We start from the raw sequence: 15,325 nt of genomic DNA, 5'->3' as shown, positions 1-15,325 counted from the left end.
AGTTACATACGCGGAGCCTTCTGCCTGCTGAGATCCACTCCACACTGCGAACTGCAGCCTACCAGGGAGAGTCTGGTCCTACATCTTAATAAATAAACAACAACAAAAAAAATCCCTTAAGCATGTCCTGCTGTAAACAAGCAGAGCAAGCAGCTGGTCCTCATTTGAAAAGATGTTACATCAATTTCAAAAGGAATCTGCAGATGATCTTAATGCAAATATTTTTTGGAAAACAAAAAGCAGCTGTTTATTCTTCTTTATACCTATTAGCAGGAAAACAAAATCCAGGATGCTTGTATTTCTTCCGCTTAGAAAAACATCCTCTTGGCGTCGACATTCATTTGGATCTCAAATTGTTTAAAATATACGGGGATGCTTTTGGTCTGCTGCTTCAGCAAGCAGCTATAACAGTTTCTGTTCATAGCTATAAAAGTAGAGTAGTCACTGAATACTTGGCATGAGTTTTGTGGCAAAAATAATGAAGTTTAGAATATGCATTTTCAAATTTATCAGTTTTGTCGTCTCAGACCCTGCCCCAAGGAAAACATGCGCATTAGACGTGTGGATCCCTGTAAAATGAATGAATAATTTGCCCTGTGGAATTAACAGGCTTGCTTTTCTTAATTACTGCTGGTAGGCACCTCTGAGGGAACATAAGGACTGAAGGATCTGGGGATTGCGAAATAGAAGCCACTTTGGATTGCTGCATCTTACGAACGGGGTTTAAGGAGGTTGGGCTGACTAATACTGGCAAAGAGTTGAATTTGGAGACTCCAGAGGAGGAAATGCCTTTGGAGGTCACGTTCCCTCCCTTCTAGACATGGCAGGATTATTTCCTATTTTAGGGTTTATTTGGTAGTGGGTTATTGATGGACTTTATGCACTTTTGTTTTTCTGTGCAGTAACATAGCTTCTGTTTTTCTTGAGATTGCTCTACTGTTTTCTATCCTTTCTTTCCCGGCTCAATTTTCTTCCTGTGCTGAAAACACTGAAGCTTTAAAAATGGCAACAGAGGAATGGAAAAAAGCGGGTAAAGGCTAACTGAGCAAAATGGGTGACAGCAAATTGTCCGAAGCCCTCAACACACAGGACAGCTTTGCTTTTCTAATTAGTGTAAGCAGTGATAGCTCTTACGTCTGCATGTGGTTGTTTGTCATGCACATTCACGTTGCACAGCTATGCCTCGATGCTACTGTAACTGGGTGCGTGTCGGAGCAGTTCACTTCCCTGGAAATCCAGCCTGTTCTTCTCAAACTGAACCAGCGGCTGGCTTCCCTGTAAGTTAAAACAGGCAGCTGGGGTTGTTATCTCTCAGAAGGTCCTCCTGCTTGGTGTCTGATCACAAACAATGTGGTGAGTAGGACTAGGGCAGTGATTGCCCCCCTGTACTCGGCACTGGTGAGGCCCCACCTGGAGTGCTGTGTCCAGTTTTGGGCCTCTCCCCACAAAAAAGACACTGAGGTGCTGGAGCGTGTCCGGAGAAGAGCAACGGAGCTGGTGAGGGATCGGGAGCACAAGTCTGGTGAGGAGTGGCTGAGGGAGCTGGGGGTGTTTAGCCTGGAGAAAAGGAGGCTGAGGGGAGACCTTCTCACTCCCTACAACTACCTGAAAGGAGGGTGTAGCCGGGGGGGTCAGTCTCTTCTCCCAAGGAACAGGCGATGGGACAAGAGGAAACGGCCTCAAGTTGCACCAGGGGAGGTTTAGACTGGATATTAGGAAAAAATCTTACACTGAAAGGGTTATCAAGCATTGGAACAGGCTGCCCAGGGAAATGGTTGAGGCGCTATCCCTGGAGGTATTTAAAAGCTGGGCAGACATGATGCTTAGAGGTATGGTTTAGTGATGGTTTTTGTCAGAGTTAGGTTGATGGTTGGACTCAATGATCTGAAAGGTCCCTTCCAACCCAGGCCATTCTGTGATTCTATGACATTGAGTGGAGCCCCAGCCATCTGTGATAACGTCCGCGTGAAAAGTCCGAGCTTGGCCTTGGTCATCTGCCGGAAGAACATACCACAGTGTTGCTTCCAAGGGAAGAACGGTGTGTGATTCCCCTTGTTGACATTTCCCGTTCCTACAGCAAACTGTACAAAGTAAATGTAACAACAAAAGGGCTTTTGGCTCTGGAGGGCCAAGTCTGCAGTGCAGGAGCCAGAGAGCACCAGTGGAGGGTTCTCAGGATCGTGGCAGCAGAACTCTGGTGAAAGACAGGCCAAAGAATTGTTCCAAAAGAGCTGGAGGGGGAGTGCTGTCCCACAATGAACTGGATGCTGCCATGGGGTAACCGGGTACCCTGCAGCTCTTTAGTGCACAGGTCCCTGTTGAGAAGTACCTGTCTAGAGTCTGGAATCAGATCAGTTTTACCCGAGACCACAGAAATGTGAGTTAGTACATTAGGGAAAAAAATAATAATGGTTTCCTTCTGGGACAGTCTGAGAAAAGCAGCGATGTTTTATTTGCGCGTACACCCCGATTTGCTGATTTCTATCTCTCTTTCGGAGACAGGGATTGCAGGTGCTTGAGCCCCGAAGTCATCAAAAGATGTAAGCGTCTGCTTAGCTTCCAGCAGGTACTTGCACGCTTCGCTGAATCAAAGGCTGAGCTTCCAGAGAAGGCTGAACACTTGCTTTTCAAATTAATTAACCCTAGCCTTAAGCAGCCAGAGGCTGATTATCTTTCCTGGTCGCTTCACAGCTGAAGTCGGTGTGTTACAGGCAGCACCGGTGACGATGCTCCATCAGTTACCTCTGCAGACTCCACTTTTCGGCGCTGATGACGTTGTCCAAAACGTTCCCTGTTCGGGCTGATATTTTCCGTGCAACCTGCTGGTTCTCCTTTGACCCCGAGGCCCGTTCAAGCGTTTAAAGGTGTTCAGAGGCGGGAGGTACTGCCCGGCGGCGGGGCTGGGGACGATTGCCGGCTGGCGCGCCCTCCCGCAGGCCCCGCCCCTGGTCCCGCCCACTTAGCCCCGCCTCTCCCCGCCCCCGTTCGCGCGCCGCGCTCCATACTTGGCGATGGCCGGCGAGCCGCCCGCTGATTGGCGGGACGGCGGCGAAGGGGCGGGGCGGCGCGGGGCTGACCCGGATGTTCACTCCTAGGCAACGGCGGAAGTGGAAGGGCCGCGGCCTGCCTCGGAGGGAGACCGGACGGGACCGGGAGGCGCCGCCGTTGCTACCGCCCAGCGCAGCCCCGCCGAGCCGCCATGGTAAGGGCGAAGGGGGCGGCACCTGCCCACTCCCCCTCCCCGCGCACCCCTTCCACCCGCCGGTGCTTCCCGCTCCCATCCCCTCCCCGGTGCCGCGCCCCGGCGGCTCCTTCCTCCCCCCCCCCCTCCTCCTCTTCCCTGCTCGCTTCAGAGCGGGGCGGCGGAGCGGGTGGGCCTCGCCCGGCCTCCCCGGGGCGGTGGGGAGGGAGGGCCCGAGGCGGTGCTGCCAGGGGAGAGGGAGGGGTGGCCTGGCCTGGCGTTGGGGGCGGCGGCGGGGGGCTCTGCAGTGCCCGGGGGCGGGCGGCGGGGCCGCCAGGCTCCTCCGGCTGCTCTGTTGTCCGGTTGCTTCCCGGTTTCTGGGCCTGGTACCTGGGGTGGTGTTTACAGCAGGAATGCTTCCGCTTTGGACGGTGAATGTTACTGCTTGATGTAGTTGTAAACGGCGCGAGCAAATGCAGCACCGGCGTTTAAGAGCGATGGGGGCACGGTCTGCTGTTGCTGCTGTTCCTAAACCCCAAATTATCACCCGTGGTCTGGCATTTCCTCTGGAAGCTGGATGCGCTCATAAGGTGTACTAAGATCTAATGGAATCTGCAAAATACAGGCAAAGCAAGTGCAGTCAGAGCAGGTGATCCTGCAGCGGTGGGTGCTACTCTTCTACAGGGATGACAACTTTACGTTTTTCAGAGGAGAATCTCTGGTTTCTTCAGTCATGTAAAATAATCTCCATCTTGTTGCCTGTTTGCTGAATGGATTAGCCCAGGTCATGAAACCTTTCAATTTCATTTTGGCACTGTGTGTAAAGGAGGCAGATTTCAGGCAGATTTCATGGGCTCTAAACAAATCCAACAATAAGGATGGGAACTGGCCCAGGCCTTGGTCAGCTCCCAGCTCTGCATGGACAGAGATGAGCATTTGCAGAGCTTGTAACCCCCATGTATGGAATCGCTTGTATGGAATCACTGAGATAGTCTGTATTCTTTGGGAATTTGCTATTCAGGTTTTCCAACATAATTTAAGAATGTTCAAATGTATTTAGATTTAAAAAATATCAACCCAGTGCCTGTCTACATAGCAATATAAAGGCTGGTTAAGCAAGCAAGTGTAATCCTTTACTTACCTTCAACCGTAAGAATTTCAGAGGCAATACCTTCTGTTGGTTTTTTTTTTTTTTTTTCTTCAAAGCTGAAGATCATGGTGATCCTGCCACCTGTATTATGCAGGATAAAGATCTTTAGTTTGTGGTGAAAGGTGAAGAATGTGTAAGATTGAGGTTCTCTGTTCTTATTTGAACAAACGAAATGCTGTACCTGACTACTGATTGTGGGGGCTGACAGGATGGAGCATCTTATTTCAATTGTGTCTCTTATTTTAAGATACTGAAGTCTCTATGTGTGAGACCTGACGGTAGAATTTGAAATCAGGATTCCAACCAACTATCCTTACTTCTGCCATGGCAAAAATCCTCACAGGAAAAGAATTCAAGGAAAACAAGTAGGCTTCACGTAAAATAACAGTGGTGACACCAGCTTTTTTAAATGGCTATGAAAGCAAGCTATAAGATGAATCCAGTCAGGGTTTAAATGTAACTATATCAGTCTTTTGGAGGAGGTAGAAGACAAATCCTTTAGAGATTTCCTGAGTGTTAAAAGCTTATACTGTCTTCTGATTTTTGATGTTTAGTCTTGGAGACCACTGGGTGTAGGAGGGATTTGTTCAGGACTTCCAATGCTATGTGCTAGTCTCCGATGCTGAGTGGACTTCAGGGCTGAACCTGCAGCAGCCACTCTCTTACTTGTTTATCTCAGTGTCTGTGTACACATCTGAAGACTTCACTCAAAGACTGTGGCAACTTAAGCGTGGTTTAACTAAGTCCAGTAGGAGTGTGCAAGACAAATCACTGGTCTTGTTTGCAGAAAACAAATGATCTGTGGTGTTTTAAAACTTTACTGATTCTTGCAGTTAACAATGTTATGCATGTAGTGCAGTTGCAGCATCCAATTTCAATTTAGGTCCCAATCCAACATTTAGAGTACTTCCTTCAGTGGCTGTGAAAACACAATACTAAAATGGAGCATTGAAATGCTGAAATGGCCTTTTCATTGAAGGCAATGGTGAGTTTCCCAGCAGCTGGGAGAAGCTGGTATGGTACAGGATATTAGGTCAAACACCTCCTTGGTACCATGGGCTTAGCAATATCTGTGTAGAGCAGAGAGATGGGAACCTTTGTCTCCTCTGCTCCACCTCGAGTCTGAATTGCTCCTCGTGAGTTTAAGTGAGAATTCAGGATTGTGTCTGCATTTCAGTCAGGTGCTCGGTGAAACAGGGCAAGACAACACATGAAGCTTGCAAACTGCCTGGATGGATGCTGTCTCTTGTGCTAAAAATAAACTGAGTGCACCGTTCAGGGCAAAGCAGGACTTGGGAGAGTGGATCTGCTGAGACTTCTGGAACTGTGGGTTGTGAATGGATGGAATCCAGCTACTCGTAAAAAAAAAAAAAAAAAAAAAAAGAAAAAAGAAATATCTTGCTTTCCAGGTTATGTAAACTGTCCTGATAGTGTTAGCAAGTATTTCTTCTGCTATGCAACTCTTCAAGAAAAGGCAGACAATTTTAGTAAAATTTATAACTTAATCAACCATAAATTCAAACTGTCTAGTGTAGCGCTGGCTGCACATCATCCGTTTAGAATTTGTGAGGCAGCTAAAAAGCGCTGAAGCACAGCCAAGGATGCGTGATGCGACACTGACACTCAATACATAAACCTCGCGTGCTTTTCAGAGTAACTAATATTTTCGAGGTGGTGGCTGTTTGTCTTGAGCAAGCATGTTGTTGCTTGATAAATAACTTGGGTTTGTGCAACTGCTACCAAAACCATATTAAATGATTTGTGAAACTGAACAACTAAAGGTAGTGCTTTTCCAGCTGCGTGAACACCGAGCCCGTCCCTCTTCTAAACTGATGATGTCGCTTTTGAAACCCTGCTATATATCCTGAGAGGTTTTCAGTGTCCACAGCAAGTCCTTTGCACCTTGTGCCTTCTGAGAAATACTGACTTAAGCTGTTTTGTGGAGTCCGTGCTTTATTAGCCAAGTATGTGAGCTTAGCTAAATGTTATCTTAAAAGGCAAATTCCCAAAATAATCAGGTTTGAGGATATCGTTGGGATAGGGAATACTGCCGTTGGAGTGATGCTTAATCTTGTGGTTTATTAGTGAAGGAAAAACATTCTCAAGCTGAAGTTGTTCAAAGAGGATTTCCTCATATGGTAAATATATATATGCTGATATCTTACTAGTTGACATCTGGGAGTAAAGTGCAGTTCAGCCCTTTTGAATGACGGTTTTTAGTCCTTATTACTGTAGTTGAGCAGAGAACTGACTCTCTTTAGGAAGGAAACATTGCTGCCCTATTAAATTTCAACTTACTACAGTTCTCAGCTGTGCTTTCCGCCAGTTGACTTCCATGTGTGAAGGGTACCTGATTAACTCAGGGGTTGCGCGTGGTCGTGCAGTGCTCCCCGGTCCAGTTTGGCTTTGGGTGGGCGGATACTTCTGCAGACTTGGATGGGGAGTGCCAGTGCCAGTGTTTATTCTCCCGCCTGCGCTTTGGAGGGATGTTTGGTCGGGTCCAAATGGCTCCTTACTCAAAGTAAACTTGTAGAGAGGTGTTTTATTTGTTGGGTTTTGTCCCTTTGAGCTGGTACACGTTGTGGTAGTGCCACCTCAAGTTGAAATAAAACTGAGTATGTTTCAGCGTCTACCGGAGAAGTGTGAAATTCTGAAAGGTGCTTGTACAGGTAGCCTAAGCTGGAGTTTAGAGCTATTCTAAGCCCTGTTTTTTACTCCACTTTAATACGGTTTCATGTTTAAGGATTATTTTTTTTCAGACAAAGGACATGACTGCAGAAGTATCAGATGCTCAAAATGATGTTGACTTTCTGTTTTTATTCATATTCTTATTCAGCCATCGTACATCATAAATTCCCACTTTCCCATTAGTTTATGCTAGGAGTCCTGAAGAGTTTTAAAAGCCTCAGTCAAACCTTTGTCTCTCCTACCCTTAATGCACAAGGTCCAAAGCATGTGTATGCTTCAGTTCCTCTTAATCCATTGCTATTTCCAGGAAGGAGTGTGAAAAAAAAAACAAAACAAAACAAAACCCCCTCACTTAAAACCAGGGGACTTTAAATTTGAATTTTCTTTATGGATGAAACCTGCATTTGAAGAACATTAAGATATTGTGGCATACTTGAGCTGAATAATACGGGGTTCCTGTTACCTGGATCTGATCAAGTGGCCAAAATTCACTTACGTGGTCTTAGGTCCTAAAGCAGGATCGGGGGATGCTTCCAAATAGCTTGTCTTGGGAAGTACAAGCTCGTGCATGATGAGACATTTGCTTTTGAAATTTCCTTCATGGGGCACAAGGGTAAAATGCTCGTTGAGCCAGTTTTAAGGACATTTCCCCGTCAGTTGAGCTGACAGGATTTATTATGGGAAGAAAATGCAGGGTACTTGAGGAAGCTGCTTTGCTTGTTTCCTAATTAAAATGTTGTAATTTTCCACAATAGGTGCTGTCTGGGTAATGCCAAATGCGGTGGCAATCCTGTCCTTTTTCTGGATTTTTAGATACAATGAAGTTTCGAGTGAGGAATCGAAATCAGGATCTGTCTTTTACTTGTACCCAAAATAGGCGTCTACTTAGAATCACTTTTGTTGCATTAGATAGTATCTTGTGCTGGGTTTCCTAGAGTGGTGGCCTGAGCCTTGGCATTAGCCAGTAAGATTAATTTTCCTGTATTATCTGGTGCTGCTGTTCTGCCCTACCTTCCTCTTCTGGGGTTTAGAAGGAAGATGTATGGTATTGCTTTGAGCTTGTGCTCTTTGTGCTGCCGCTTCCAAGTTGGGCCAAAGAACTGCAGAATGTATTAGCACGCACTTGACTTATCTCTCTGTCCTCCTCATAAATTACCTACTTTATTCCTGCCCTATGCAAATTAAACCTTACTAGTTTATATTTCATCGGCATGGCCTGTGTTATTTTTCAGCGCAGGCTTGGCTTAGGAGTCCTGACTCTCAGCTTAAACCCGTGAGACCTTACTCAAACGTTTGCAGCCGTGCCGCAGAGCATGTCCTTGCTGGTGCCGTTTCCCTGAGTACGAAGAGGGTGTCCTCCATGTCTTTTTGTTACAGAAAGCGGAGCTGAGTTCTTTCCTGGTGCATGAACTTGGAATTTCAATCACGTCCTTGTTGCAAAGTGGGAGGGTTACCAGGCTGGGTGAAAGCGGAACCCAGGATCTAACAATTTTAGCAGCATCAGCTAGACAAGACTGAAAACAGCACTTCAGTAAGAGGATTTTGTGCAGAAGCAAAAAGGGTTGAGACTGCACTGAAGACATAAGCTTAGTGGTTGCCTTAAGCCACCAATCAAAGTCACCATAAATAAAATACTCTTTATTCTCTGAGGGAATTTTGTTTGCATTTCTCCAGGTGATACTTTCTAGCTTTTCCATTAGACAAACTGCTGAGTTTGAAAGTGATGTCCTGTTACCTGCTTCCTGTTCCCCAGTTATTTTTGCTTTGGTAAATATCAGGATTTAAAAAAAGCTTGCTGCTAGCAAAGGTGATTGGTGACTGGCTGATAGCCTGTGCTTGCAATCTGAGACGGGCTCAAGAAACAAGAGATGGGTCTTTTGGCGAGTTAATTCAAAGGAGGGGAGAGCCATGAAATGGAGGAGTGAGGTAAAATATCAGCTGCGTTATGCTGACCGCAGCAGTTAATAGCTGTATTTATCCACTGTGTCCCGTCGCTGTGCAAATTTAGGGGTCATCATGGAGAGGTTTGGATGTAACATTAAGAAGAGGTGTGATCTTGGCTCGCTATTGGCAGTGCCCCACTGGATGGTCAAATGCAGCTTTCACGTAGCCATCGGGACTGGCAGAGCTATTTCAGAGCTTGTTAAGGTGAAAACTGGCCAAATGGAATGAGTATTAACTTCATGTTAAACTGAAGGAGAAATCTGACATGGATTGAAACTGGCACATGCGTGTTACGTGAAGCATTGCTCCTGCATAAACTGTCTCTACTACTTACATTTAGTAAAAGTTTTGCAGAACTTTTATGTGTTGTTAGATTGGATGTTTGTCTGTCTGCAGTTCTGACTTGAGGGTAGGTCAGACGTGTTCAGAACCAGCAAGGAAAGCATAAAAAGACTGAAAGAATAGGCAAGTCTGGGAATTATGGCAAGGGAAGGAATTCCGGGGAGCGTGACTATCTTGTTAGGTGGAGATGTGATATTCTTATGGCCTATATATATGCAAAGCCATTAGCTTCTGAGTTTAAACTTGAAATCCTTAGCACTGAATCCCTTGGATGAAACTGAACTGTCTTGCAAGCTTTGCAAGTGTAGTCAGCAAGGTACGTCTTGCTAGACACAAGCGAAAGGCATATTAACCTACTTTTTTGACCTTTTAGGCAATCGGAGAGCGTTCGGGGATGAAGGCTAATTAGATAACCTCTCTGTCTCTCCTCTTTGCCTTGCCAGGCATCCGATTACTTGCCAGAGTTATCTCGTGAATTTACAACCCTGGCTACTAGACTTCAGGATGCTGGAAAGTGCTGAGTTTGTATATTAAAGCAGGCAGCGTGGCGGCAGCTTCCCTGGGGTGACGGGGGCTCTACGGACAGGCTGGTGTAAAACTTCGTACCAGATTGGTGATGTGGAATATTTGTATTAGTTGTGCTTTCAGTACGCACGTTTATGTTTGTTGTCACCTTGGTGATAGGGTATATGCCTCCCTGCTGCTATAATAATGTGCTCTTACCCCTGCGCACGATAATGTGTCTCAAACGTTTTTGATGTAATAACTTCTCATCTGAAAAAAATCTAAGTTGCAGTTGTCTGGAAGGAGAACCTGGATATGTCAGGCCAGGATCAACTTGCCAAACTTGGCTGTTTCTGCAAGAGAAAATTTCTCCATTTGACTTGAGCAGTTCCTCTTCTGATACTTTCGTGACCGGGCTGATTGGAACATGAAACAAGCAGCACGTAGAATAAAAGAGTGCTTTGAAAAGATCATCCAACGTTAACAGGATTAAAAGAAAGCATCACAAACAATGTGTTTGTGAATGTTCAGGGTGACAAATGGCAGTGCTGAATCTGAAAAGCTGTTGCGTTTGTAGTAATTATGGTTTCAATTTAAAAAGAAAAAAACCTGACCCCTGTGAAAATTAAGCAGTTCTTCTCTAGAGACTGATTTGGGCACTTCCTCAGTAATATTTGAATGGAAAGCAGGAAGACAATGTGACTGTGAAAAACAGGTCATCAGGCTTATGAACCAACACAGCCCTGCTGTATTAGCTTATTTCAAAGACTGAACTAACCTGGTTAGTAGTAGGTTTACAGATGAAGTGGGAGGATGAGAGAGTATCAATCCGTAATTTAGGATACATCTAGGGGCTTGAAGCTAAGAGCAGCATGAAAGGATCTTGCAGAGGTAAGGGGAGTTTTTACAGAAGGGCTGTCGAGGTCAGGAAGAAGATGCTGTGAATAATTTCCTGTTGCGCGGGCTGCAAAAAATTTACTAGCTGCTCGGCTGTGATCCTTTGTTTGGTGTGAGTCAGTGTGAGCGAGCCGATGGGGGAAGGAGGGTGGTTAGGAGGTAGCTTCACAGTTTTTAGAAAGCAAGATTTACTCGCCTGCACAGCGCCTTGGTTTATGCCAATGCATTTGTGAACCTACAGAAAATGATTGGAGTATGGCGTCGAGCTGACTCGCGAGGAAATATCGAGAGGCATCTTGAAGTTAATTGATGTGTTAATACTGAATGGTTACTGTCAGTAAAGCTATCGGTGTCTGGGTGTCTGTCTTTTAGGGGTACACACATATTGTGCTCAACCAACGTCTATCCTGACAGTGAAAAGCCTTAGGCAGGCAGGACAACCTTCCGTACGAAGTGCTTGCAGCATCAGGAAACTTCTCCTATCTCAGTGCTGCGCTGTAACAGGTGTTTTTCATTTTGTTTAGCCACTATTTCCTATCTGTACATATATCTAATAAAGAAAACGTTATTTTGTGTTAAATCCAGACTTAAAATGGGGGGGGGGGGGAAACCTGTCATGCAGTAACGTTAGCCTAATTAAATCCCTTAACGTTCATTGGAATAGGTGGTCAGCTCTACACTCAATTTCAGTGACTTTAATCGTTTTATTAAAAGTTAGCGATGCTATTTTGCAATCTGTGCAACTTTTCTATGTAGCTATTTTACTGCCATCGCCATTTTACTCTTTCATGTGGGGCTGATAGATTGCATGTTCGCTTGATGCCATGATTTATTGGGAAATGACTTTTTGCAAACTTTATGCTTCACGGGAATTCTTGGCACCAGATGAAAGCCAGTAAATTACATTGTCATGTTCCATGACAAGTTTAATAAATAAAACATTGTTTCTGTTACCCAGAAGACAAACACTGTTGCAGAAATCATTAGTGATGGTGGCAAAAGGTCAAGATGAGTGGCCTGTTCCCAGAAAGCCTTGTCGCTGCGCTATCCTGCTCTTTGATTTGCACCTGGACAGGTGACAGAGGCTTGCGGTGGACTCGATAAAAACTAAAACTGTAGATGTTAAATTAGTTTTGAAAGTAGACGCAAGCATCTGCCACCTCAAAACATATCCTTGCTGGGAAGGAGGTGCCAAGTAAATGTTAGGTTTTTCTCACCGCGTACCGTACACCTTTGGAGATGTGCTCACAGGATCTGAATTGCATCTAGTTGAAAAACAGCTATCAGGAGTGCAAACTAGCTGCAGAACATACTCCAGGAGATGCTGAATTCTTACTTCAAATAGTGAATTACAGTCAAATGGCTTCCACCATACTATCAGGGGTTTCTTGATAAATGTAAACCAGCTTGACAAATAACTTGTTCTGTAAGATTGAGCTTCTTTATTTAAAGTAATGCAAGCAGCTCTGGTTTATTTAGGAACTAATGGGTGGAAATGCCTTCAGTGTATTATAAATCACTTGATAATTGTTTCTCGAGTTGAGCTAGGGTGTTGGGTAGTGTCCCATGAACAGTGAAGGAGGCTTATCAGATTTGGAGGTAAGAATGATGAAGCAAAGTCAAACGCAAAGTGTGATTGAAAGGATTCTTGAAAGCATCTGCCTAAAGGCATAAAGCAACAAACAAGGATTTGGCAAAACACTGATCTCAAGCTTTGAGGTGCTCAAGGAACTTGAATGGAGGAGATCGCTTCGGTAGCCGCTCCTAGAAGACCATTGCCACTCCTTTAATCTGTCTAGGACTTGCCATAGTTGTGCTGTCAGCCTGAAATGGTGAGAAGTATCCAGTGTCACCAGCATGCTGGTGGCAATGAAACTTAAGCTGTGTCATTTGCTCTCCTTCCCGTAGATTATTTTAGTTTGCCCGCGTTAGTCTTTGGAGCAGATATGTAAGTTACTCTTTACTGTGGCACCTCTTTAAAGAAGAGATCCCTCGTGAGCACTTGTCTTTCTGAAGTATGTATCACATTTCTGGACCAGTGCAGAACAGAAGCTGGTCAGTCCTTCCGAGGTTGAGAGTGACCCTCTCATTTTTTGACAGTCGTGCAGGTGGATTTGTCAGTGTGTGAAACACCTCGACCTGGATTTAGAAAACAAGCCATAGAACTGTTTTCAGTCATTAATTAGGGCTAGTACTGCTTTTCCATAGTGTGCTCAATTGTTCTAAAAGTTAGAGCAGAGTAGATGAAAAGGAAATAATGTTCTGCAGGAGAATATCTCAGAAGGATTCACTGGCTTAAAAGCTGTGATGTGACTTGTGCAATTGCTCTGTCAGTAAATACTGGTTAGGGGAAGCTGTGGGAGGTTGAGTACAGCAGCTTCTGCTAAAATCTTCAGATCTGTCACCTCTTGCTTTTATTTTAATCTTTATTTCTTCTCACTTGTAATCCATGGAATGGGCACTCTCGGCAATCGGTCTTTCTTTTTGGTCTTGACCACAGCACTAATGTGACCACAGCAAACTGAGCTAAACGCGTTACTGAACATACAACATGGTCGTCAGTGTCTGAGATGATAAAAGCCACTGGATCATGTCCTAGACAGAGAAGGCAAAGCTACAAGTATTCAAGAGGAGGAGAATGTAGTCTGCATCCATGTCATGTTCTTCAAATAACGTTTGACCTCTTCCTTTATAACTATCCCCAGCGTAGTGTGTCTTCAGGTTTTATTACATTTACTTCTTTCTTAAATATGCTCTTTCTCCCACTAGTACACCTTGCTGTCAGGACGCTGTGATTTATAAGTCCGTTACAAATGGTTTTAGATAGCATCTGCCAGAAGAGGGTTAATAGTCAAGGGGAAAATTACGTAGAAAAACAGATTGCAAGGAATATGTGCAGCTGATGGAAACGTCATGAGTGCAGAACTTGTCTGGGATTCATAGATCGTACGGAGTTACTCCCCTTCCCATCTAATATCCTAAGAAGTGAATGCTGACAGCCGAGAGGGGAATCCTGCAACTTAACATACTACTGTACTTTTTATTACACAGGGGTTACAATAATTCAACCCTTTGGTACAGCTTCTAGCAGTAATACTATCCTATTGTGTAATTTGAAAGGGGAGTCTTCTGCCTTTTGAGCTCTGGAAGTTGGCAAGGATTAAAATGACAAGCAGGAGGGGAAGCTGTGTATCTGTTTCAATTAAAAAAAAAAATCTAGTGTTTAGTACCACAAAGCTGAAATATTAGTGAGACATTCCTGGTGGGAGAACTGACAGGAAATAATATGATTTACAATCTGGGGTATGTCTGCAACATAAAAGGAATTAAAAAAATAAAAATAGTCAATTGCTGGTTGTGTACTTCTGGCTCTGGATTAATTAAAAAAGATATTTTGCTTGTAAACTGACCAGCAACCAAAGTGATCTGATGTGTGATTGCTTCGAATTGCATAAATTTAGCAAGTGTTCTATTTCTGGTGTCCCTTCAGGTTTTTATCTCATATTCCTGTTCTCTGAAAGTTGAGATGGCAGTGTGTACTTTAAGTTTGGATGACTTTTCAGAATTCAGTCTTAAGCCAAACTTGCGCACGAAGCAGCTCAAAGACCTTTGTTCTATCTGTTACAACCTAGCCGCAGAGTCCTAACAACTGTGGCGTTTCAGGGCCAAATATGGGCAGCATGGGCCAAATAATGCTCTTATTACATGTGTGTGTCTTTTTTTTACCTTAATCATAACTACTGAAGTAATTTTTAGGTCATCCCGTTCTTCTAAGCTGACATCACAGATGGGAAAGGGGGTAAGTAGCGCAATCACGCCTTGAGTAGAAGTGTTGTATTTGCAGGAAAGATTTGGTAGTCCAAGTGGCTTATTTCCCAGAAAGGGCTAAAATAGGGAGAAGCCACCACTGCAGTAGCACTGAACTACCTCAGCTGCTTTCTTTTGGTTCGGGAGTTAGCTCAGAGTAGTGTTAATATAGAAATACAATACAGAAGTGAAACCAGCCTGGTTTTCTTTTTGAAGAAACTGCCTAACTCTGTTTATGCCCAGCAATAACATAGTCAAATGAGCAGGGGCTATCAGAACCAGAGCTGTGAAGACCAGGGAATTAAATCTGCAGATCTTTGTGATAAATAAGAAGCGAATTCCTGCTGACTATGAGGCTGGGAGCTTGAAATGAAATCTCTCGCCTCCTTTCAAGTGGAATGGCTTAGCCTTTGAAACAGGTAGAGCTGCAGGTTCATGTAAACCCTCTTAAAACCCGGAGTGTAGGTTAAATCTCAGGTAACTAGCAACAGAGAGTTGTCAAAACCTGTGAATGAAGCTTGTGAAATTCTGTAAGTTTGTATAGTGAAATGCATGTGTAAAGATGTCATTTAAAAAGTGCAAAATACTTGTAGGTGTAACTCATCAGCTTGCTGGTGTCTGTTGAACAAGCACAGCTTCTGTGAGGTGTTACTGGTTCTGCTGGTGACACTGAGGTTGGAAAGGCTTTAGGTGTGTGTCTTGGCTTGTGATAACCTCGTTTATCAGGTGACGGTTCTGTACAAAATATAATGCAAATGTGGTATGGTTTATTACCTTGTCTGGCAGAGGACATTTGGGTGCCGGGAACTGTA

At 44.5% G+C, this 15,325-nt stretch overlaps 1 protein-coding gene across 4 annotated transcripts in view; it reads left to right on the top strand.

The window, feature by feature from the left end:
- Nucleotides 1-976: 976 nt before the first annotated feature.
- Nucleotides 977-15,325, top strand: part of CAPZB (capping actin protein of muscle Z-line subunit beta) — a 61,962-nt gene continuing 47,613 nt past the window's right edge. The window contains exons 1-4 of one of the 4 annotated variants that reach the window (XM_074560323.1): nucleotides 977-2,038; nucleotides 2,503-2,566; nucleotides 2,692-2,864; nucleotides 3,096-3,202. In XM_074560323.1, coding sequence (XP_074416424.1) covers nucleotides 3,200-3,202 — 3 coding nt within the window. In that variant the 5' untranslated portion in view covers nucleotides 977-2,038; nucleotides 2,503-2,566; nucleotides 2,692-2,864; nucleotides 3,096-3,199. Of the gene's footprint in view, nucleotides 2,039-2,502; nucleotides 2,567-2,691; nucleotides 2,882-3,095; nucleotides 3,203-15,325 lie in introns of those variants that run through there. The other 3 variants (XM_074560326.1, XM_074560324.1, XM_074560325.1) reach the window with 3 other exon arrangements.

This window comes from Larus michahellis, chromosome 16, assembly GCF_964199755.1.
Source record: "Larus michahellis chromosome 16, bLarMic1.1, whole genome shotgun sequence".
Classification (NCBI taxonomy): Eukaryota; Metazoa; Chordata; class Aves; order Charadriiformes; family Laridae; genus Larus; species Larus michahellis.
Note: the sequence above shows the minus strand (reverse complement) of the source record. Positions and strands in the feature narration are given on the sequence as shown.